General features: G+C 55.4%; 1 protein-coding gene and 1 pseudogene across 1 annotated transcript; one reads left to right on the top strand and one right to left on the bottom strand.

Annotated features, from left to right (window-relative positions):
• Positions 1-1,064: 1,064 nt before the first annotated feature.
• LOC110124888 (stress-induced-phosphoprotein 1-like) lies at positions 1,065-7,137 on the bottom strand (annotated as a pseudogene).
• A 2,002-nt stretch (positions 7,138-9,139) lies between these two features.
• On the top strand, positions 9,140-17,549 carry LOC110124907 (taste receptor cell protein 1). Its single transcript, XM_020873642.2, has 12 exons — positions 9,140-10,948; positions 12,014-12,075; positions 13,534-13,691; positions 13,854-13,984; positions 14,397-14,461; positions 14,740-14,879; positions 15,404-15,528; positions 15,629-15,687; positions 15,825-15,970; positions 16,305-16,393; positions 16,554-16,597; positions 17,056-17,549. Exons 1-12 carry the CDS (start codon positions 10,160-10,162, stop codon positions 17,081-17,083), a joined length of 1,836 nt encoding a protein of 611 aa, XP_020729301.2. The 5' UTR covers positions 9,140-10,159; the 3' UTR covers positions 17,084-17,549.
• Positions 17,550-24,151: the final 6,602 nt, after the last annotated feature.

The raw sequence follows: 24,151 nt of genomic DNA, 5'->3' as shown, positions 1-24,151 counted from the left end.
CATGTCCAGTGAATCAGTGATGCCATCCAACCATCTCATCCTCTCTCATCCCCTTCTCCTGCTGCCTTCAATCTTTCCCAGCACCAGCGTCTTTTCTAATGAGTCGAATCTTCACATCAGGTGGCCAATGTATTGGAGCCTCAGCTTCAGCATCAGTTCTTTTAATGAATATTCAGGATCCATTTCCTTTCGGATTGACTGGTTTGATCTCCTTATAGTCCAAGGGACTCTCAAGAGTCTTCTCTAGCACCACAGTTCAAAAGCATCAATTCTTCAGCACTCAGTCTATTTATGGTTCGACTCTTACATCCATACATGACTACTGGAAAAACCATCGCTTTGACTATATGGACCTTTGTTGGCAAAGTAATATCTCTGCTTTTTAATATGTAGGTTTATCATAACTTTTCTTTCAAGGAGCATATAAGTGATATCATATGGTATTTGTCTTTCTCTTTCTGACTTACTTTGCTTAGTGTGATCATCTATAGGTCCATCCATGTTGCTGTAAATGGCATTTTTGGATGACTGATTAAAATTTCATTATATGTATATAATATATACATACACACACACACACACACACACACACACACACACATATACCACATCTTTATCCATTCACCTGTTGATGGACATTTAGGTTGTCTCCATGTCTCGGCTATTGTGAACAGTTCTGCTGATGAACATAGGGGTGTGTCTATCCTTTTATTTTGGACATGCTGTGTGGCATGTGAGGTCGTAGTTCCCTGACCAGAGATCAAACCCGTGCCCCCTGCAGTGGAAGCATGGAGTCCTCACCACTGGACCACCAAGGAATTCCTATGCATGTATCTTTTCTAATTATAGTTTTGTCAGGGTATATGCCTAGGAGTGGGATTGCTGGGTCATATGGCAACTCTTCTGTTTTGTTTTGTTTTGCTTTGAGGCACCTCCATAGTGTTTCCCACTGTGAATTGTGGCTGCACCACCTTACATTCCTAGAGGCACTTCTGCGTCTGTTCCAGGATGATGCAGAGTCACCTGTTATCTGCTGCACTTTAAGGTGGCCGTGGCCCCTCTCTTCACACCTTCACGCTGTCGTGTCAGTTGTCCTGGACCATCATGTAGCGTTGGTAACCATCTATCACCTCCTTTACAACTGGAGTCCAGGTTTGGTGCCTTCTGGTTGGACATTTGTGACCTGTGGGTAGTCTTTCATCACTTTAAGGGCAACCACTTTCCATGGAAAACCCCTGATGAAGGTTGGTTCTGGCTGAAGACAGTCTTCACAGTTCTTGAGTGCCGCCTAAAACCACAGGAGTTTGCAATAGCAGGCTGGGTCACTGTACAATTTGTACACTGTACAATCACTGTACAATTTGGCATCGTTTGGGTTCTGTTTGATGGATTCTGTCTAAATGCTTCCTGGGCTGGGGCGAGTCCCTGGCCTGAAAATATTCATTGTCTTTGTTCTTCTCCTCTGAAGCCAACTCAGAGCTTATGGAGGCTCTTGCTCCTTCAGGATTTTCTCGTTCTGTTGGCTCTCTTGTTTTAATTGGAGTGTAATTGCTTTACAATGTGTGTTAGTTTCTGCTGTACAACACTGTGAATGAGCTGTGTGTTTGCATGTATCCCCTCCCTCCGGAGCCTCCTTCCCACCCCTCTCCCCATTCCACCTGTCTAGATTATCACAGAGCCCCAAGCTGAGTAGTATTGACATATATACCCTACGATATGTAAACTAGCGAGCGGGAAGCTGCTGGGTAGCAGAGGGAGCTCAGTTCAGTGCTCCGTTGGCATTTTTGGAGCACACCTAGGATTCAGTGCTCTGTTGGAGACTTGTTGTGAAAATGGATGGCGTCCTGGTACTTTTCTTCTTTGAAATAAGAGTTGCCAATTCGAGCATAAACTCTGGCCATCTGTTGATAGTCCTTCTGGCCCACTTTAGTGGTCTTCTCACAAAGCTCCCAGCATTCACCGGAGTCACCCCTTGCAAAGAACATGGCTGCTTGATTGGTCACGTAAATCATGGTGGTGGAGTCCAGGCCCGTGGCTCTGTCATGGAGCTTCAAGGTTGTGTCAAAACCTTTCTCCTTATCAGCTCCTGGTTCTTTGTCTTTCAGTGCCTGCTGCTTCTCTGGAAAAGTCTTCTTCCTTGGGCTCTGGCTTGGTCTGCTTTTGGGGAGGAGGTGGTGGTGCAGATGTCGCAACTTCCTCCTCCTCAGGCATACTGCCCACACGGACTCTGAGGAGGACGCTGAGAGTAGAGTAGTCATAATCAGGGATTTTGCAGTTTTGTGTCCAGGTTGAATGGCTTGTTTCATAGTTGTTCTGTTAGTTCCTGGTAGGTAGGGTCAGTGAGCTGTGTCCTTGTCCTGGGATCACTCTCCAGCTTCCAGGACAGATTGAGGGTATTGAAAGGGTTCATGCATTTCTTCTCTGCCAACCAAGCCTCCATGATCTGTAAACCTTCTTTGAGCTGAGGAATGTTTGCGTTATGTGAATGTTTGCCTTATGTTTTAAACCCTCCTCAGAGGTTTGCTTGGCTTCTTCAAATATGTTTGAGAACTCAAGAGCCTCTAGTTTTCATGAATAGTCCTTGCCCCAATCAGGCTTGAAGTTGAAAGTTTTGCAGCCATCCTCTGAGGGGGTTTCTATTGTCTGCTGCTTTCATTAATTCTTGGTTCATGTTTTCTTGTCTCCTTCTGGGCCTAGTTGCCTTAGCTGTGTGCCAAACATTTTGAAAACATTAGCTTGTAAAATGTTTTGAGGATTAAGATAATGTTATCTTCCACCACAGACAATTTCATTTTCCTATCCCAGTGCCTGAATTCATGAGCAATTCAAGATCATTTTAATCCAATTTTATGAATTGAGACTGAAAACTGGGCTGCAGTTTATGTGAGATTTGGCTTACTTCCAGATCACCCTTACTCCCAAGGTATAGCCGTCCAGTGTTCCAAACCAATGGTCTATGGGTTTATAAGAACATATGCAAACCTTACCCCAAACTTTGGCAGGTCCTGGACTTCAACTTTTGTCTCTATAGTAACCTAGAAGCTCTTCAAAGTACTGATCAGCTTCTCAGCTACCATTTTAGGATTGACAAACACCCCCATGGGAAATGCAGCTCTGAATGCTGAACCTTTTTTGTCTCCTCCTTGTATCTTGGTCTAGGAATTCTTCACTGTTGTGTTGACTCTCTGATGCCTTCATGCAGATTTCTATTTCTCTGCAGCCAGTGTTTTTATTAAAGGTAGACATTGTGCTGGTTTTCCAATTTTTTCCTTGGTTAATAGGATTCCCTTGTGGTTCAGCCAGTAAAGAATCCGCCTGCAATGCAGGAGACCTGGGTTCAATCCCTGGGTTTGGAAGATCACCTGGAGAAGAGAAAGGCTACCCACTCCAATATTCTGGCCTAGAGAGTGGGGTTGGGGAGCTAAGGCTCCCCACTCCAATATTCTGGACTGTATAGTGCATGGAATCGCAAAGAGTCAGACACAACTGAGCAACTTTCACTTCACTTCAATGGGCAGTTCATAGTACCTACCCCTTGAGTCAGTAGCAAAAGCGTGGAGTTGGAAATGTACCTGGAAAGAATGAGTGTTGCCACTTAGCCCAAGTGGAGGGTGCTTGTTGGGGAGACAGAGAGAAGTATGAAGAAAGCAAAATCATGAAGGGCTAAGGGTGCCTAAAAGTGTGGGTTGCCTGGAAGGGATGTGTGCCCCCAGAGACTGCCCACTGCTCCCACTGAGTGAGCTCTGTTCATGTCAGCTGAGTCGGGTGCTGCAAAGTCAGAGAAGGGAGACCAGGCATAGTTTCTACCCACTACAGGTGTAAAGTCAGTGCTAGGGCAATAAAAAATAGAAAACCCCAAATAACAGTGGCTTGAATAACATAGATATCTATTTCCCTCTCATACCAAACAAGTTTGGAGGTGGATAATCCACAACTGGTAAGGTGACTTCACAAGGATGTCTAGGACCTTCCTGTTTGCTTCACCATCTTGCATTTACAGTCTCTACTTCATGGTTCAAGAGCTTGAGTTTCACATTTCAGTCAGCAAGAAGGAGAATAACAAAGAGTAACACCTTTTCCTTTGGGGGACATCCCTCATGGTACTCTGCAGTCCATAGGGTTGCAAAGAGTTGGACTGAGCAACTGAACTGAACGGAAATCATGGTGCTCTTATCCTATTGACCAGAACCAGATCACATGGTCACACCTACTACAAGAGAGGCTGGGATATGTAGTCTTTATTCTGGACCACCGCATGCCCAGCTAAGAATGAGGGATAGTAGGGAACTTCCCTGGCAGTCCAGTGGTTAAGACTCTGGCTTCCAATGAGGGGATGCAGGTTCAATGCCTGGTTGGGGAGCTAAGATCACACATGCCATGCAGTATGACAAAAAAAGAAGAAGAGATAGTAATGAAAAATAGGAGGAGAAGTATTCGGGGACAACTAGTGGTCTCTGTTAGTGCCCTCCTCTTTCCTATCCTGTCCAGTCCCTCTCCTCCGGGAAGCCTTCCCTGACGTCGCCAATACTTACTAAGCCCCACTTCCTCTGCTGCACATCTCAGAGTCTGACCACAGTAAGGAAATTTTGAATAAGAAAAAGAATTACTAGATGTTTCCAATGGAAAACTGTGCACTGTTTTGACTAAAACCATTCTTCTGAAACTGTGTATGTGTGTGTGTGTATGTTTTAAACATTTTTTTACAATCTTACATTGAGGATGACTGATAGCAATACAAAATAATTGTTTATAATCAAGCAAATGAGAAAAAGTCAGTTTTACAAGTATTTATAAATCTACTTAAACATTTCTTTATTCCATATAAATTAAGGCTTCTTTGAATTCTCCTCTGAACTGGTCGTAATATCTGCCTGGTTCCCTCATTAATACTGAATTAAACACAATCTTTAACATTTTTCCATCTGTATGAGAGCCATGATTTTCCTTTCATTCAACTTTCAACACCACACACAGCCTGACTTGGTAAGCGGGGGAATCCAGGCAGAGGTTCCAGCAGGAGAGAGGCCAGTCTGGGTAGAAAAACCCAGGAAAAATGGCATTAGGTGTCAGACCCTTGACCTTCCTTAGAGGATGCACCTTTGGAGATAAAGAGCAGGTCTGGGGCCAGGTTTTCTACATGGGCACTGTCATTTCCTAGGGCAGAAGGACAGGTAGCAGGTGAGGCAAACACGGGAGAGGCAGGCCAGAGGCAGGAAGGCAGTCAGTTGGCCTGATTCAGCTGGGATTTCTACTTGTCACTTGCTCCTGACAGGGGCTCACAGAGTGATTCTGGCCCTGTCAACATTCTTGGAATAGGTGAGTTGACATCCTGGGTACCTGAGTGATGCAGTGATGAGCAGGGCTGTAAACCAAGACCCTGGGGGAGCCTGGGCTGGGTCCCAGAGGGAGCTGGGGAAGTGGAGGCTCTGGAAAGTGACTGGACAGTGGGGAGGGGTCTGCCCTCCCTCCTGTGCATGAACTGAGTTAGCTGTAGAGCTTTACTAAGGCTGTTCTCTTGGCCTGAACACTGTCCCTGGAAGCACAATGAAGTGGAAGTTGCCACTTCTCTCATACCGCCTCTCCTGTCCCTTCCCAGAGCTAGCACATGGCCACCGCAGCAGCCATGGGCAGGGGTGGGAGTGGAGAGGGCCATGGGCTGGAGCTGGGCTGGGGATTAGGCCAGGACGAAAATCAGCCAGGCAGGAGAGCCAGAGACTCATGGAGAATTGAGAATTCAGCAGAGGATGCAGGGGGCCCAGCCTTCTCCCACCCTTCTCCCTGTTCCTCCCATGAGCCTCCTGTTCTGTCCTGGTCAAGTGGCCGGAGCTCTCAGGCCATCATAGCCCTTCTCTGAGGAGCAAAGTAACGGGATTAAGGTCTGGATGGGCAGGCACCTGCCAAAGGGCACATGAGTCATGCAAGCTGGTCCCCACCCCACCCTTACTCCTCAACTAGGGGATTGGGAGCCCAGAAGAGACAGCCAGGAAGGGGAGGACCAGCTTCACACCCACCTTTGAAGCCGGAGAGGCCTTGCCTCCGGAAGGTACACAGGCAAAGCTGAGCATCCGCTGGCTGCACTGCCAGTGTGTCTAGGCAAATGTCTGCCTGGTCAGTCCTGGGATGACCCGTCCTGTTTCTCCTCTTGGGCTCCCCCTCTAGCTCACTGCTGTACAGATCTCCAGGACTCTCTAGGTCTCCACACACCCTCTCTTTTGGTGCTGCACTAGGGTCATGGGATGACCCCCAGGAAGCCACTGCCCCCAGTGATCACAGAGAGAGAGGGCTCCCCTCTGTACTCAGCTGTTAGGGAGCAGGACATGGAGAGGGTGCAGAGCTCTTAGACGGAACAGCAGACTATATAACCGGGCTAGACTGTGGTCCTCTCAGGGCTGTGGAGCTGGGAGGAGGAGGGGAGGTCCTGATGGAGGGGCCTGAGCTGGCCCATGAGAAGAGGAATATTACCCAGCCCTTGGCTCCAGATCCTGCCCCAGAGGTTGTGAATCTTCTCAAAGTTCTTTTTTTGAAATCCTTGATCTGGGGCTGATTCCCACTCAGTTTATTTCAAGGATGAAGACAAGTTATTTCAGGTGTTGGGATGGCCTTACTATTGGAATGCAGGAAAAGAGCAGAGACAGCCCAGGTTTAGCCCAGCTCTAGTGCAAGTTCCAGCACCGATGCTGATGCATATTGAGCCCCATCCCTGTGCATATCCTAAACCCTGATTCTAAACATAGCCCTGAGCCCCGATCTCTAGTTCTTGATTGAGCTTTCTCTGTGAGATTGTTCTCGATCAGCAGGGGCTTGACGGGGAGAGAATGTCCTCATCTCCCACCTCTGGAGCCTGAGCCCAAAGCCCTTGCCCAGTGGTGTGGAGTGCTCCTCAGGTGCATTTCTGTCCCTCACCACTCTCCTGTCCCTGGGAGCTCCTGCTTTGACCATCACTGCTAAACCAGCCTCTGTGCTGAGAGAGTCTAGTCCAGCCTGGCCTGGGGTGTGAGTGGCCTTCACTCTTGGACTGGAGCCATCAGAAACCAAACCTTCCTGGTCCGAAGGGTGCCTGGGAAGGGGGCGGCCCTACCCGTCTAGGCGGAGGTTGGGGTTGCTGCACTCACCATCTCCTTTGTGGAACACTAACATCTCCCAAGACAGAGGCTTCCTGGCATCATCAGGTAAGACCTGGGCATCTTGGGTGCACAGGCAAGGGAGATGGAATGGGGGTGCCAGAGTGGGTTGCCTGGCCTGGAGGATGGGGTCGTGGGCCAGAATTTAGACCTGTGGAAGGGCAGGTGGGAGAATGGGGGCCATGAAACTAGGCCTGGAGGCAGGAGTTGTCAAAGAACAAAGCCTGTGCTTAGGAGGACATCCACCCCAGGGCCTGGGGGGCCTGGACCCTTAACCTCCTCACGCAGAAGGGGTTGGGTGCAGATGGCTGTCTCTGGGTATGTGGACACAGTAGCTTGGGTTTACAAAGCAGTTGAGCTGTGGTTGAACGGCAGGAAAAGGGCTGGGCTGGGGCGTTTGCCTGATCCTGGGACGATATATGTGTTAGGGTGGTGTTGGGTCATGGGGGAATTTTTTCCCTTAGAAAGGGGAAGGGGTGCATTCAGTTAGGAGTTGCTGGTTGGTGGCTAGCGGCAGGCAAGGAGGGCAGGAGTTTCTGATCTAATTTCCTGCTGTGAAGGGTTCTAGGGGTTACCTCCCCTTGAGGGGTTTCTGCAGCCTACCTGTCCTGAGTGACCTGGGAAGGATCTTGGACCCCCCTGGAGGTCACAAACAAGCCAGGAGCCTGGTGGGAGAGGCTTTGAAAGAGCTGAGAACCTCCTATGGCTGCCAGGTGTAGGGAGAGGTGTGGAGCATTATCCAAGCCCCAAGCCTAACTGGCTCCCACGAAGGCACCATACCCCTGCCCTTCCTGCCCTCAGTAGCTCAAAGCTTCTTAGGGCCACCCTCTTCCTTCTCCTCCTGTGTCTTCAGGGGCAAGGGGAGGAAGGAGGTAGTGAGAGGAAAGCAGGACTGACCACAGCAAGGACCAGTAGGAGGCTCTGGGTCTGCAGGGGAACCTGGGGAGAACCCTTGACCTAAAGCCCACCCACGTCCACATCCAACATCCCTAGTCCAGGCCTCTGGCCAGGATTCCATGTGGGCCCAGTGTAGGGGGCATGATGGGGACTATTCTCTGATCTGCTCTCCTCCAGACTCCCCTCCTAGCCTGATGGGGTGGGAGCTGGGGCAGGGAACGGGCATCACTGCCCTCCGCTAAGTCCCATCCCACCTGGACACCTGCAGGGCTCCCACCACAGTTAGCACCTCCACCGTCATTGCAAGTCTGCCATGACTGCCACTGTCGCCACAGCCTCCCCCACCCCACCATCAGCACCACTAACACCCCTCCTACCCCTACCCAGATCACTGCCACCACTGAGACCCTCACCCCCTCCATGAAGACCACCCCACCCCTAGACCGGACAGACTTTTCACTCTTCAGTAGATTTTCAAGCCTATAACCCCTTAGGCTGTGGCGCTGGCACACACAGTCCCCATTCAACAGAGCCTGCCACCCAAGTGGAAAAGGGCTTTGCTGGAGGACACGGGGACTCGCACCTGAGCTGCAGGGCAGGGCTGTGGAAAGAGGCCAGGCAGACGCAGCTCAGGGCATAGCTGGAAGCTTCGGCTGATCAGAGCTCACGGCTGGGCAGCACTTCTTTCCTGAAGGGAGACCTGGAGGGAATCTTCCACCTGCCTCCTCCCATCTGGTTCTGGGCTTGGCAGCCTGAGCAGGAGCCCTCAGCATGGCGGGGCAGTGGCTTCCATCTTCTGGGATTCTCCTGGCTGGTAAGTGGGGGTGTGGCTCCTGGGGGGCCCATAACAGACACCGCCAGCTCGCTTTGGGACTCCCACGGCTCCCACGTCAGGGCTGACCTTCCTTATCTTCATGTCAGCCCAGCTTTGTCAGCTCGGAGGATCCTGAGACAGGGCCACGATCCCCTCCTCGGTCCCCCAGGCTTGGGTCTCCCCAGGGGCACTCAGTGTCACTCACTGGGGAAACCTGGCATTGGGCTGGCCCCAAGGGGCTCAGTGCACCCTTGCAGCCAGAGGTAGCATTATGGCTTTCAGAAATGGGGCCCTCCCCATCCCTCACCCCTTTCAGCCATCAAGCATCCTGGGTTCTGGAAATGTGATGAGGTGATTGCCTCGTTCCCTTGCTGGAGGCTGAACAGCACTTGCCAGCCCCCTCCAGCATCCTGGGTCTCACCAGAAAAGGACTTCCCTTGGGACGGGGTCCTGCTACGGGGTGGAAGAAAAGAGTGGGAGCCTTGAGGTATACCCTCTTACCCTCACAGTCCCCCTTTCTGATGGCAGGGCAGGGTTGCCCTATCTCTGGTGGGCTTGGATCAGAGAGGGGAGATTTCTCTGGAGGTAGACCAGTGGTTTGGGGCAGAACCGGGGCCAGGGTTTGGGTCTCCTTGGGTCCCCTAAAGGAGGGAGGTGGCAGGGAGGGCAGGTACCTGAGACTGTGGGCCAGTTCCCAGCCCACTGAGTGGCTGATAGAAAAGGCCTCTCCTGGTTTGCAGCTGCCCTGGTGTTCTTGGCTCCTGCCTTGCCCCTTCCTCCGGCTCATGAAGACCTGGGCCCATCTCCCTGGACCTCTGGCACATCTGCTTTGCGAGCTGGCGGCAAGGAGATACTCCTCCCATCATTAAACCGCTTGGTGCCAGTTCCTGCAGGGATCTCTCCCTCAGCTGAGAAGTCAGGAGAGGCTCCTGGCAGGAGGGCAAGAGGCCTTTTCCCAGAGGCCCCTGGGGACCAGCAAGGTCTCCTAGGTGTCCTCCTGGACTTGCAGCTCCTCCCAAACCAGCCTGCCCCTTTGGGACCCTCTGGCACCCCAGGAGGGGCCACACACAGGCCAGCTCCACCTGCAGTGGCTGAGCCTGCAGCCCACAGCACCCCCAAGTCCCGGCCAGTGTCGCATGTGGCTGCATCTGGAGATGGAGAGGAGATCTTGGTCCTTGGGTCTCCAGAGAGGGCTGCCACATCACCACTGCAGGCTTCTCCCCAATTGCAGTCCCAGCCCGTGAGCAGGCACCTCTTGAACCCCAAGGTCTGGACACCGTCTGCATCAGGGGCCAGCAACTTCAGGCCAGGGAATGCCCCACTTCTGATGTTGGCTCCAAGGGTCCCAGAGAAGGCCGTGTCCTCAGCATCCCAGGGCCCGCTTGCATTTACATCGATCAGTCACATGCTGGCTGCCACAGAGCCGCTTCCTCCTGTAGCAACAGTGCAGTCAGTACTGGACACGGCCTCTGCAGCCCTCACAGTGGTCTCAGGCTCCCCCAGAAATGGTCTGGCGTCCAGTCTGGGCCTGGGTCCTTCAGTGTCGCCATTGTTCTCAACAGTACCCTCTTCACAGTTGTCATCAGCATTACCGCCACGATCATACCCACTCACATCCCCATCACCCACATTGGCATCACTGTCACCCATCGTGGGTCCAGGTTCCCCCTTCACCGCCAGAGCCAGAACCTCCCAGGACGCTTCTGCATCTGTGCTCCCCCGCACAAGCACAGGCCGCCTCTTCAATGTTTCCAGATTTCCACCTGCCCAGTCACTTCTGGTGGTTCCAGGGATGGCTGCTCTTCAGCAGACAGTCCAGCCTAGGCCATTGGTCCCTGCTAGCCCAGCCTCCGTGGCCACCCTCTCCCTCAGAGGTGCCCTTGGCCTTCCTGCTGGCTGCCCCAGAGTCCCTGGAGGTGTGGCCTCCCCCCAGTCATCTTCCCTGTCTCGTCCCCGCCAGACTGTCTCATTGCAGGACTCGAGATCCCCCTCCCCACGAGCCAGCCGTGTGACTCACTTTGTGACCTTCAAGATCACCAGCAGAGCCTCGGTGGTGGCACTTGGGAGCCCTGACTCCCCGGAGCACCAGCTGTTGAAGGACAGCATCCGACATCAGGTGCGGGCTTCTTCCTTCATCTGCTCAGGAGGGCTGACCACAGCCCACCCCACCCGCCTCTGAGCACACACTGTCTCCACTCTGTGCTTTGGCTCCTGCTATTCCTCCACTCTGGGCCACCTCGCACCCTCCACTACCCTGGCCCTTGGAGGGACCTCCCCCTGTGACTCAGACCCTGGCCCCACGGAGCCAGAGTCTCCCTCTGTCGGCTCCCTTCCCCACACTGTCCCCTCCCAGCATGCCTCTCCCTGTGAACCACGGCTCCCTGGGGGCGGCCGGGCCCAGGGTGGGGTGCCCACGGGGGCTCTGCAAGTATGGAGTGAGTGAAACCCCCCCTGGGCTTCTCGTCGGTGTGGGGAGGAGCATGTGGGGTGCACGGTGGGAGCCCAAGAGGTAGAAAGCTGACCCTATCCTGTGAGTGGCTCCAGCAGGAAGGGGGAGCCAGACAGAGACTCTTGCAGAGACTGGGTTTGGGGAACTCTTACAGGATAAGCAGAAGACTGGTTTAGATAGCTGGGGTCAGGGGGTTACCCAGAAAACACCTTTCTGAGGAAGGAGAATTTTACCTGGGATGGACAGAAGGCTAAGCCAGATGGAATGAGCAAGCGTTTCCTAGACAGAGGAAACAACATGTGTGAGGACCCTGAGGTGGAAAGGTAGGTAGAGGCTGAGGTCCAGGGTCACGGGTGAGAGGGACTGTCTGGAGAAGGCTCGAGGCCTGGGCTGGGTGTGGGGGAGAATTAGGAGGAGGGGCCGCCGCCTACAGGGTGGTGGCTGCAGGCATACAGACTAATTGGATTGGAGAGCCATTTTCAATAAAACTGCAGAGAAGGAAAGGCCTGGGAAGGCCGTGTGTTTGCTGAATAGCTGAGGGCACCCTGTGGTTCTCAGTAGAGGGTGGTTGGCAGGGGGTCTCTGGCAGCCACGCAGGGAAGGCTTGGGTGGCCCCGGGCAGTCCAGGTGGACAGGCCATTGCAGGGCCCAGACCAGAGATAATGAGGGTGGGCTGACGCTGTGGAGAAGTGGGGGGCTGTGAAGACCTCACCTGGCTCTGTCTGTCCCCAGCTCCAGTCCCTCTATCATGAGGCCTTCTCCAGCTTTGAGGGCGTCGGTATCCTGCAATTCAGGTGAGCAAGCAAGTCTCTTAGGGTCCACCACCCATCTGCCAGCCGGTCTGCACCTTCTCAGGTCACAGGTGTACTCAGCCAAGCTGCCCTGCCCCACTCAGTTCCACCACAGCACCTTGGGGGCCAGAAAAACCCTCAGTGGGCAGGCAGGAGGCCCACATCCAGTTGTGCCTCTGGCTGTGTGAGCTTAGGGGACCTCCTGCCTGCTCTGAGCTCCAATTCCAGCTGCAGGATTGGGGCATGGGTGCTAGGTTTTGCCTGAACCTGGCAGAGGACTTCCCTGGGGCGAAGAGCCCTTAAATGACATGTGCCTGTGTACTAAATCACTAAATCGGTCATGTCCGGCTCTTTGTGACCCTGTGGACTGTAACTCACCAGGCTTCTCTGTCCATGGGATTCTCCAGGCAACAATACTGGAATGGGTTGCCATGCCCTCCTCCAGAGGATCTTCCCAACCCAGAGATTGAGCTCACATCTCTTACATTTACCTGCATTGGCAGGTGGGTTATCACTAGCGCCACATGGGAAATTAAATGACATGTAAGCAGGTACAAATTCTCTGGGGTGGGGGAGGATTGGGCTCTCTGGTTCTGAGCCTCTGAGGATGAAGTGGGAGTCCTAAAGCCAGATTTGGTCAGCAGATGCCAGTCCTGATATCTTATAGAAAAGGTTGAGAAAGTCCAAATCATCACAGCCCCATATGAGCTGTGAGCTCAGTGTGGACCTTGATGGAAGCTTGATTATACCTAGTGATGGGAAGTTCACCATCACTATCTTTCCTTGACCCAAGTTGGTTAGAAAGCTTCCCCTCTGAACTGAAATCAGTCTCAGGATTCCCTGCCCTGGGTCTGAACAGAGGCTTTGTCTTTCCAAACCCAGTAGGGCATAGCGCAAAATGGGTACTCTGGGGAAGGATGAAGGAAGTCTGTGTCCTGAGGCTGCTTGTTTTCAGATCTTTCCCCACAAACTCCTTCAACCCCGTGCTCAGGCCAGGCTGCCTCCTTGGGACTTGGCCACGTGGCCAACCTCCCACAGGCTTACAGGGATTCCTCAGGCCTGTCACCTCCCTCTCTCCCAACCCCCTGCTCCTTGTGATCCTCAGTCTGGCTCAGGCTGACTTCCTGCTTGCTCCCAGCAGCCATCTCCCTGGGTGGGATTCCCAGTGTTCCCATCAGAGCCAGTTTGTTGGGCTGTCCAAGGGGACTGGCTTTCCCAAGCACCTGCTGTGTGCTCCTCTGGCTGCACCAGTCCCCACACAGCCCTACAGAAAGGGATCATTATCCCGATTTTAGCTAGGAGCTCAGCTGAGGCCCAGAGGGGTGATGTCACACAGCGACCCACTCCACAGTTCCCTCCTTCCTCAGGACCCTGGTCCTATGCACCAGCCAGGTCCTGATCTGTCCCCCAGGGTTCTCCCCGTCCCTACTGGACCCCTTATAAGGAGGGGTCTGTCCACAGGCCCGACTCCGCAGCTGTGAGCGCCTCCCTTCTGTTTGGGGGCCACGTCCCGGGCCCCTCTGCCCGTGAAGTCCTCTGGACCCTGCACCGCTCAGTGAAGGCCGCAGGGCAGATGCTGGGGAACCTGTCCTTGGATGAGAGCAGCCTCGCCTCGGATGGTGAGTCTCTGCCTGCCCCTCTTCCCCCACCCCCTACCTTAGTGCCCATGGACAGCTGGGGGTGCTCCCTAGAGAGGTGCACCCCCTGTCCCAGCCATGAGGCATGGGGTGATGGATCAGGAGGCTCCCAGGGCCTCCTGAACTCCCAGCCGTGGCTCTCAGGGTCCAACCTGACTGACCTGGCCCTGGAGACCCTCAGCATCCATCTCACAGCCATGGAGCCCTTCCATCCCCTGCTCCTCCTGCCCGGCTCTGCCCCCTTTGTCCTGCTGGAAAAGAAGATCCTCCCACAGGTGAGGTGGCCTCTGGCCTGCCCTCCAAGGCCTGGGAATCACTTTGCCTTCCTTGACTGCAGGCCTCTGTGGCTTGGGGGTGAAGCATGGGGTGGCACCCAGCCTTGGTCCTGTGAGGGGAGGCAGGCATGAAGGGCACACAGCCCTACTCATTGGGCCCCCATTTGAGGGCTGACATTCTGCTTTAGGGTGGGGAGATTGTCTGGGGCAGGAAACAGTTCATCCCAGTGGGCTATGGTCAGGCTCTGAAATCAGACACCCCTACCCAGGGCCAGCACTAGGGTGAGTGAGGGAGGCACCCAGGATGCAAGGTTTAAGGAGCTGCTCAGTTGCCTCACCCCAGTCACCCCTCCCCACCCCATGCTGGGTCTTAGAGCTCTGGGCCCACCCTGAGTTCCAGGACCCCCCACAGGTCACGGCCGTGGTGGCAGAATTCTATTCAGCACATCCCCAGGAGGGGCCCCTGCTCCTCTTCAGGTGGGTGGGGCTCTCCCCCTGCAGCCCAGCCTGCCCTCCTCCTCTCCCGGGGGCTGCCCTGGGGCAGAGGGGGCTGTGAGCCAGGCCATGGGAGCCGCGGGCTCAGGGGCCACCAGGGGCGGGCTTTGTCCCAGGTAGCCCCAGCTGGCCCTGTAAAGCCCTGAGCCTGAGGATGTACTGGGGTAGGAGGCTGGATGCCTGCTTCTAGAAAGATGTGCTGACCGAGCCTGTAACCCTTGCACGCCCCCCCCCCCCCCGCCCCCTTGTACTTGTCCTAGTAATGTGGACCAGTGGGTGGGCCTTTACATCGAATACAAGTTCCAGACCCCCATAGCTACCCACCTCCCTGGCTTGGCCAATCACCTAGCCCGGAACATAATGGATCCTGCTGTCCAGAAATCCAGCATCATGGCCAACGGTGAGTCAGGGCTGGGATCCCTGGGTATCTTTGGCCGGAAGCCTCTTAATCTCTCTAGGTCTCAGTGTTCCTCCTTTGGCCAATGGACAGAATTTCATCTCAGTCACACCTACTCTTATCCTGGGGCCACAGACAATCAGATGTGGGACCTTAGATGGGGAGCTGGATAGATAGGCTCTGTGGGCCATCGTGTCTGTCATAACTACTTGACTGCTCCCTTATAGAGGGAAGGCAGCCACAGACGTCACATAGACAGATGGGTGTGGCTGTGTGCCAGTATGACTAGACGGGTATGGAAACTTGTATGTCACATAATTGTGCCACAGGATACCATCCTTTTGATGTTTTTCAACAATCTGAAAAATGTAGAAGCATTTTTAGCTCATGGGCTAAGGCAGCAGGGCTGGACTGAGCCTCAGACTGTATTGGGCGGATAGTTGGCTGAGAGTGTAGAGGTTGGGGTGTGCAGCCCAGGGCTCCCGGGAGAGGGGCACAGGCTGATGCCCACCTCCTCGCCCATCTAGGGGAGAAAGCAGAGCTGGTGCTTTGCGAAGTGTGGCTGCAGATCCTGGACCAACCCTTCACCGAGGCCCTGAAGGACAAAACCAGCCCTAAGTCCCAGAGACTTCGGGGGCAATTGACGAGATGGGTGAAGTGGGGAGGGGGAGGGAAGAGCTGGAGGCCTCAGGGAGGGGCCCCAGCAAGGCTGCAGTAAGGCCGTGACCCTCTTCATCCTCTCTGCTCCCCAGCTGACCACTGTCCTCAGGCCTCTGCGGACCTTCGGCCAAGTGGTGGTGGAGAAGTTCCAGTAGGTCCTCGGAGGCTCTGGGTGACCTGGGGCCCAGGGCTGGGCTCTGTGGGTGGGGTCAGGGGCTCAGAGAAACGGCCTTCCTGAGGCCCCCAGGCTCTCTGGCCTCCTGACACTGGTGGTGGTCCTCCGGCTAGGCCTGACCCACTGACCGCCAGGGTGACCGCCACCTTCTTCAGGCCTGCACCGGCCCGAGCCCTCGTGCAGGGCTGCGTGTTCCAGGGTCTGCGAGCCCTGCAGGAAACTGAGGGCCTCTCTGCGCAGATGGTCATCCCAGACCTCGGTCAGTGCCTCGCTCCCTCTCTATCTTCTATCCACCTGCCTCCTCCTTCAGGCCTGTTGCCTCGCTGCCCCTGGTTGCCCTGACTCTGCGGCCTGCCGCCCCCTCCTCCCCTCCCTTCTTCCTGCTGCCCCCCAGCTCTTTAGGGTCCAAGCCCGGCCTCCTCTTCCTGGGAGCCCTCCAAGGTGGCCCCAGCTTCAGAGCTCTGTCCTTGTAGCACTTCTGGGTGAAGACCCCTCACTCGGGACTTCTCTGCCGGCCTGGCTGTGCCTTCTCGGGGTCTGTGGTCTAGAAGAATGGGGACCCACCCCAGCCACCTCCCTGCTTTGTTCTGCAGCTTCAGGTCAGGCTGACACCTTCATCCCCTGCTATGCTGTGGCTCTCATTATCCTGGGTCTCCTGTTTCTTGTGCTCACCTTGGTCCTGGTGAGTGTCTGTTTGGGCCAGGGGTGCCTTCCTGAGAGACAGGCTGGACCCTTGACCCTCTGCATCAAGCTGAGGGCTCATTTCCCACCTGAGCCCACCCAAGAGAGCAGAGGGTCTTCCAGCTGGAAAGCTTGGCCTGACCCCACCTTTCCTGCTCCAGGTGTGGAAACGGAAGACCTGCTTTGGGGTGTCCAGACACATGCGGTAAGACACAGGGGTCAGTCCCTCTGGGTGTTTACTCTGGGTGAGGTCTGCCCCCCAGCCGCCAAGGCTTTATGCAGACATTTCCCAGTGGGTGTTGACAGAGTGGTACAATCACTGTGCCCTAAAAGTTTACCCCCTCTCTCATGGGGGCTGATCCCGGGGTGGTCAAGCAGAATCCTCTAAATGGGCTCCACTTACCCTCAGAAATGCTGCAGTGGGTGGGTGGACAGAGCCAGAACTTGGGGACCCATGTGGCCAGGAGAGCTGGGATAGGGAAAGAGATCCGGGGTTGGGGGGGTGGTGGTTGCCTCCGCCACTGGAGCACCAGGCAGTGACTCCTCCTCAGCCTGGGAGAAGTGGGGACCCCAGGGCCGTGGACACAAGGAGGGCAGGGAGCACCATGCTGGGGTACCTTGTGATTCCTGGCTCCTGGCTTTTGTCCTTTCCTCCACCCCCAGGTGCCCCTTCCTGCTGTTGCTCCTCTAGTGAAACCAAATTCCAGACCTCTCCTCCTGCCCCAACCTGCTCCCAGCCTTCCAGAGTCAGCACTCAGCCCTGAGAAGCAGAGCCAGAGCAGAAAGGCCCCAGCCTGAGGTCCCCACAGCATGGGGAGGGGGGGGCTTCCTCCCTTCCAGCTCAGCTGAGGACTAGACTCCGAGGGAACGACAGAGGTGGGCTGGGGGGAACAGCCCCTCACCACCCACACCAGGGAGACCAGCACACGTTAGCCACAGCAGCCGCCTCCACTAAAGGTCTGGGGAAACCCTTGAGGTCACCGACATACTCAGGTCAAGCCCTGTGGAGCGGAAGATGGCAATACGGAGGCTGCAGAAGATGCGGGAAGGGGAACAGACCTGGCTTCCTCATGCTTGGCTTGACACCGTAGTGGGGCTAGAGGTATTACTGGCCTCAAGACAAACTCTGGTTGTTTGGGGTATGGAAAATTAAATAACAGGAGCAATGAGAAGTTGGTGTAAGAGATTGCTTTTGTTTCTAGACAGTCATCTGACAGGAGGACATGGGAGAGGTTCAGAGTAGAGGAGGGGGAGGTGGGGCAGAAGACTGACAGGGTCCAGGGTGGGGATGGGAACTCCTGCGGGCAAAGTGTGGACCCAGCCTCGCCTCCGCCTTAGGGCCGGCCACCCTCAGACCAAAGGGCTTTGGGGGCTGGTGGCCAAGGTGAGGCCTGGTTGCTACTCAGCAAACCAGAGCACTGGGTGTGCAGCAGGGACGGTTGGAGCCGTGGGGCAGGCCCGGTGCAGAGACCAGACTGCCTGGCTGGGGGGACCTAGGAGGGAAGCCAAGCTAACAGCCCCTCTGAGGCCTGAGGACAGGGCTGTGAAGGCAGCTTTCCTGGAGGACACCAGGTAGGTGAAGACTATGGCTCACAAATCTCAAGCGGCTCCTGGGCCCCCTGGGCCATGAGAAGTTTGGTAGCACAGAGGGATGGCCTTTTAAAGGCTTTACAATATTGCTTCTGTTTTATGTTTGGGTTTTGGCCGGGAGGCAAGTGAGATCTTAGCTTTGAGACCAGGGATTGAACCCACACCCTCTTCACTGGAAGGTGGATTCTTCACCATGGGACCACCAGGGAGGTCCCTGTGGTCTTTGAAACCATTACCTAGAATGGAAGGGGACTACAGCTTAGTCTGACCTGAAAGGCTCCCTCTACCTACAGAAGAGCCAGCAGGCCCAGTGAGAGGACCCAGGAGCCTAGGGCCCAGACCATGGGATCACCCGGCTGAAGACAGCGACTGACACCAAGATGCCAGCGAAGGTCAACCGGACGGTCACCACACAGTCAACTGTAGTTGGCAGCTACAGCTACTCGGGGCCCCACGTGGCCAGGAGATTCCTCTGCACTTCTGGAATATGCAATCATTCATTCATACTCCTGAAGGGCCCCTACCCCCCAAGGCCCTACCCCTTGGTACCCAGAAAACCAGCACCCATCTTGGGTCAGCCCCGTTTCTCTACAAATTTTGGCTCAAGGGCCAGAGCAGGCCAGGGACTAGGAATAGGCCCTGGTAGATGCTCCCCTGACAGTCAGGATACCTAAAACATCCCTGCTAATGGTTTTCTCTTTAAAAATATTTATTTGGCAGTGCTGGGTCTTAGTTATGGCATCCAGGGATTGAAGTTGGGCCCCCTGCATTGGGAGTGAGGATTCTTAGCCACTGGAACAGGGAAGTCTCTTATTCCTGCTAGTGTTTTTCTTAAGGAGGGAGGGTAATGCCAGCCTTGTTCTCCTGAGCTGCCGCCCTTACCATGAAAGTCATTTTAGGGATAAAGGAGAGAAGGGGGGCGAGATAAGCGGGAATGAGCCTGAGGGCCAAGGTTGGCGATAAAGTCTAGTCTCCCTGATCTTCAGGTTTTGGTTGCCTGGCCCTCCACAAACCAGGCTGCTGAGTGTCATGTGAGGCCTTATATGAAGGTAGAGTTCAGACACACCCAGTGACTTCTGAGGGTTTGAGGGAGAGGGTACAGGGAAGGGAAACCACACGTGGGGACCTAGCCTGGTCTCTCTGGAGGTAGGTGACACCACCTGCAGCACCTAAGGAGAAAGGGGCTACCTGGCAAGGTGAGTCAGCCAGGTGGACGCCAGGCTAGGCAGACATCACCAGGGTCTGCCGGAGGGTGGAAGGGCCTGGCAAGCCAGCTCCCTGACACAGACAAGCGAGTCTTTCCTAAGCCAGTCTTCCCTGTGGGCCTGATGGTGTCTGCAAGACACTTCCCACCATCACACAGACTTGTTTCTCAGCAACTCTGGAGCTGCGCCACCCCATCCTCCAGCTAAATAGAGGCTCAGAGGTGACTGTGCAAGTCTACCTTGATCACTCCACCTGCCGCCTGCAGAACTCAGTTCCTTCTAACAACCTAGCATTCACCAAGTACCTGTGACACAGGTGCTACCATCCCCACATCACAGCTGAGGAAAGGGAGACAGAGAAATGTCACAGTCACAGGGCTGGGCTCAGAACCCAGGCTCCCGACTCCAGAGCCTGCGTTCTTGACCACGTGCCTGTGGCAGAGGTGGGGCTAGCATCTGCACCAGAAAGGTGAAAATTCTGCTGCCCACCCAGGGGCAGGGCCTGCAGCCCCAGGTTTGCGGAGGTGGCAGGGCAGGAAACAAGGCAGCCCACTGGGCTAGGACTTCTCCAGGGCCTGCAGGCTAGGGAAAGTGCTGTCAGCTGAAACCCCCCCCACCTCGCAACATGTACTGGGAACCTTGAATCGGCACCTGCTGGAGGCCAGAGAAGGGGCTCATCTCCCACTGCACCTGCAGGAGTGGGAGGCAGGCAGGAATGGGCACTCTGTCGCCAAGGAAAGCATGACCCCCTGGCTACTCCAAGGCCAGGCCCAGACCTACCAAGGTGGCTGTGTCTCTGGTGAGGGGCTGGTAGACAAGAGGTGCAATGTCCGTGAGGGTTAAGGACAGATGAGGCAATAGGCAAGGCAGTTATGTTCAGTGAGAGCCTAGAGGGGCCAGAAGTAGACAAAGGTCAGCTAGGTCCAGGCCTGGCCCCTTGGGGAACAGCAGACTGGGGGAGGGGTGTCACTCACCAGCCACAGTGAGGGAGCTCAGGTCCACAAGCAGTTGGCCAAGGTCATCAGCACCTGGGGACTATGCACCAGGCCTGGCTCTGGGCTCGGGCTTCTGCTGGCCTGAAGTAGGGAGGGTGGCATGCATGCATGCCAAGTCATTTCAGTCATATCCAACTCTTTGCAACCCCATGGACTGTAGCCCGCTAGGCTCCTCTGTCCATGGGATTCTCCAGGCAAGAATACTGGAGGACTGCCATGTCCTCCTCCGGGGGATCTTCCCGACCCAGGGATTGAACCCATGTCTCTTGTGTCTCTTGTATTGCCAGGCAGGCTCTTTACCACTAGCGCCACCTGAGAAGCCCAGGGCTGGTGGTGGGGGCGGGGTGGGGCTTGCCCAAAAGAGACTACAGGGGCCACGAGCTTAAACAAGTTTCTTCCTGGGACATCTTGTCCACATAAGTCAGACCTTATCCTATAGCCACCCTCAGCCTATAGCCAAGTGAGGCTTGACAAACAAATGTCAGTGCTGCAGGGAGGGGGCCTAACTTCACCTGAGACATCCAGCAAATCTGTGTCTTGCATTTGCCAAGAAGATTCATCAACAACAGAAAGACCTTCAGGTCTAAGTCCAGGGCCCAAGAACTATGGGCTAGATGTCCACCCAAGGGCTGGAAGGTGGCAAGGCGACGGCCCCAAGGCTCCAGCAGGGAGCTGCAGTGACCAGAGCCAGTCTTGGTGGGGCAGCCCTGGGGATGGCTATGCCCTGGGTCCCTCAGGGTTAGGAGATGGGACAACCAGGGGAGGGGTTCAAGGACCTCTAGGGAGACAGACTTAGGGTCCTGGGTACCTGGATTAGGAAGCAAGTGAGGGTATCTTGCCCAAGGCCAGGTAAGAACCAGGGGGCTTCCCTGGTGGCTCAGATGGTAAAGAATCTGCCTATAATGCAGGAGACTGGGGTTAGATCCCTGGGTCAGGAAGATCCCCTGGATAAGGAAATGGCTACCCACTCCAGTATTCTTGTCTGGAGAATTCCATAGTCAGAGGAGCCTGGCGGTCTACAGTCCATGGGGTCGCAAAGAGTTGGACATGACTGAGAGACTAACACTTTCATTTTTCACTTTTCTCAACTAAGAACAAGATGCTGCAGCCCAGATGCCATCTCTCCTGGAACAGGAGATGAGCTGGCAGGGAAGCCAACCCATCTCCTCCCTCCCCCTCCTAACCAGATATGAAGGGAGACGAGAGGCTTTCGCAGGGCCCGTCCTGCCTGGCTGCTCTAGCACCTGGCGGGGGTGGGGACAGAAAGTGCAACTGAGTGAGAAGGAAGTCCAAGGTCCCACTCTGCCCCTGGACAAGCTGCTTGCTATCTCTGGGGCCAGGGGTCTCATAGAGGAAGGGCCAGGTTTGGCAGTCCTGATCCCAGAACCCAGAACTACCCCTCGAGAAGACAGCCTATGGAGCCTTGTCCTCTTGATTCTGCCCCCAGGCCCTGGGATCAGCGTCCTCCCAGCTCAGAGACTGGAGATGGAGGGGCTGCACCTGCTTTTGGCTTGCTCTGTGGGCTTGAGTTGGCTTTCATTCTGAGCAGGGTTAACAAGGTGACAAGCAGCTTGGAGGGCTCCAGGTGCTCTGAGGTATACTCTGAAAGGCACCACACATCAGAGTATTAAGACAGTGAATAGGGGCCCTAGGCCTTTCTGGATCAATATTCTAGCTTTGTTTTGCCACGGAGACTCTAACCAGGGAAAACCCCTGCTGTCATAAGAGGATGTCGATATTGACTTGGAAGGCAAACAAGGGCAACCTCAGCTCCCAGCAGGCCCGAGACCAAAGGAGGCAGGGTTCTGGGCTGTTCTAGAAGGTGAGGCTGGGGCAGATGAGGGACTTACCCTGAGGGGATCACAGCCATCTGGGTCCTAGTTTCGACTCTCACATGCCATCCCTGAAAACCCAGCCCTAACATGAACACCTACAGAAAGCTGTACAGTGAGGAGGCAGGAAGTGGAGGATGACCCTTGGGGAAAAGGTTCGTAGAGCTAGGGGAAGGTTTGAGCTGGGCCATGGGGCAGTCAGAAGGGTAGGTGACAGGCATCCTCACCAGGTCAGCCAGGGAACCCAGGAGGGACAAAAGTGTGATAGTGGGCATGTTCCAGGAGAGAGGGGTCAGCACTTTCCCCATGCACACCACTGGGGCTGAGCGAGGCCAGGTCCATGCTCCAGGGGCAGTAGGTACCCATGCGTTGGCCCACCTTGGCTGCCACAGTGCTAGGAAGTTCTGAGGTGGCAGGCAGAGTCTGCCCCCAGCCTCCACCAACACTCACTCTGGCTGCAGGGAGCCGGTGTGGCGAGGACTCTGCCGGTGGGCTAGCCAGCAGGGGAGGCCAGGCCCCTTTGCAGCCTGGAAGGGGCTTTAGAGATGGGCAGGGCCCCAAGCCTAGGCTTAGCAGCCTATCCAACACATGGAGCCGAGAAGACATACTAGAAACAGACTGGATTTTAGGAGGCCGGCAAAGAGGACAGGACAGAGGAGAGGGAGGCCTCGAAGCGTGGACTCCACTGGGCATGACCACCAGGGAAGGACTGGGCTCGGTTCTGTCATTAAGAGCTGGGGCCATGGGGGATCTATCCACCTTGCTGCCTCGGTTGGCCTTTGAAGAGGAAAGGAGGGATAATTGCCTCTCACATGGAACCCAGGACAAAACAAAGCATCAGTCCCACATGGGTAGGGAGAGAAAGGCCAGGGGCAGCAATGTGTGTTTGGGGCCGGGCGGGAGAAAACTGCCTTCTTTGAGGGCCAAGGAGAAAGGAAAATGAATTCCCAGACATTCAGCCTCAGGCCCTTTTCCAGCCGCCCCCTAGGCAGGCTTCTCCTCGCTCAGCCCATGACTTGGGTGGCACTATTCTTCCTGTCAGGATGACTTCCAGGCTGAGCCGGGGGTGGGGTTGGGGGATGAGCAGTGCGTAGATGATGTGCATGGAAGTGGGGAAGGGCATGGGAGCGTTGGGGGCCAGGCCCTGGGCACAGGCAGGCCACGCTGTGGCAACCTGCCATGTGTGACCTCCACCTCTGAGGTACTCACATTCCAGGCCAGGACTGGAGCCAGACCCCCTCTCAGGGGCCGGGGACAGGCCACCCAACCATTACCGGGGCTTTGGGCCTGCTGGTCGGCTGGAAAGACAGAGGGACTCTAATCGAGGGAAGGACTGAGCCTGGACTGCTCAGACCTGCCTGTAGGACAGGGGCGGTCCCACAAGTCTGACCAGAGGGGACTTGTAGTGCCCCCAAAGCGCCCAGCCCTTCACACCCATGTGGGCGACATAAAAAGAGGGACAGAAATACCAGGCACTCCCTGCAGCTGGCTATGGCCTCCTGCGGTGGTCTCCAGGACCCCTGAATGAGTCGAGTTGGGGGCCCCAGCAGCCAAGGTAGGAGGACAGTTGGGTCCTCAGGACTGAGCCCCTCTGCCCAGGGCACACCCACTGCCTGGCTCAACCCTGAGAGCCAGGGCCTGGTGCCGGTAGGCTCTGCTTGAGGGTGATGTCCTGGGGGTCATCACACCTCTATGCCCGGGGGCTCCAGTGTCCAGGTTGTGGATGGGCCAGCAAAAAGGAGGAGGCTGTGGGTCTGGACTGGTCTGAGGCCCTGGTGTGGGTCCCCCAGCCATGGAGCCAATGGCGAAGGGGGGAGGGGAAAGTGGGACTGGGCTCTGCCTCACTGAAGTCAGTGGCATCAAGCTCCAGAAGGGTCCCTGGGAGGAAGACCAGCATAAGAGGAAGTATTGCAGAAGCCTCAGGGTCGGCCTAGCTGGAGGTTAGGACCCACATCAGGGAGGTCAGCCTGGGGGCCAGAAGGAAACAGGGAGACCTGCTGGGGCTGCATGGATAGCACTCCGGGTGCACAGAATCTGGCATCAGCCGAACAGGGAGAGGTCTCCTTGAGGCAGGCCAGGGACCATTTGCTGCAGTGCTGCAAGGCATACACCCAGACACATATCTCTTTGTGCAGTT

The sequence above is a fragment of the Odocoileus virginianus genome, chromosome 16 (assembly GCF_023699985.2).
Source record: "Odocoileus virginianus isolate 20LAN1187 ecotype Illinois chromosome 16, Ovbor_1.2, whole genome shotgun sequence".
Taxonomy (NCBI): Eukaryota; Metazoa; Chordata; class Mammalia; order Artiodactyla; family Cervidae; genus Odocoileus; species Odocoileus virginianus.
Note: the sequence above shows the minus strand (reverse complement) of the source record. Positions and strands in the feature narration are given on the sequence as shown.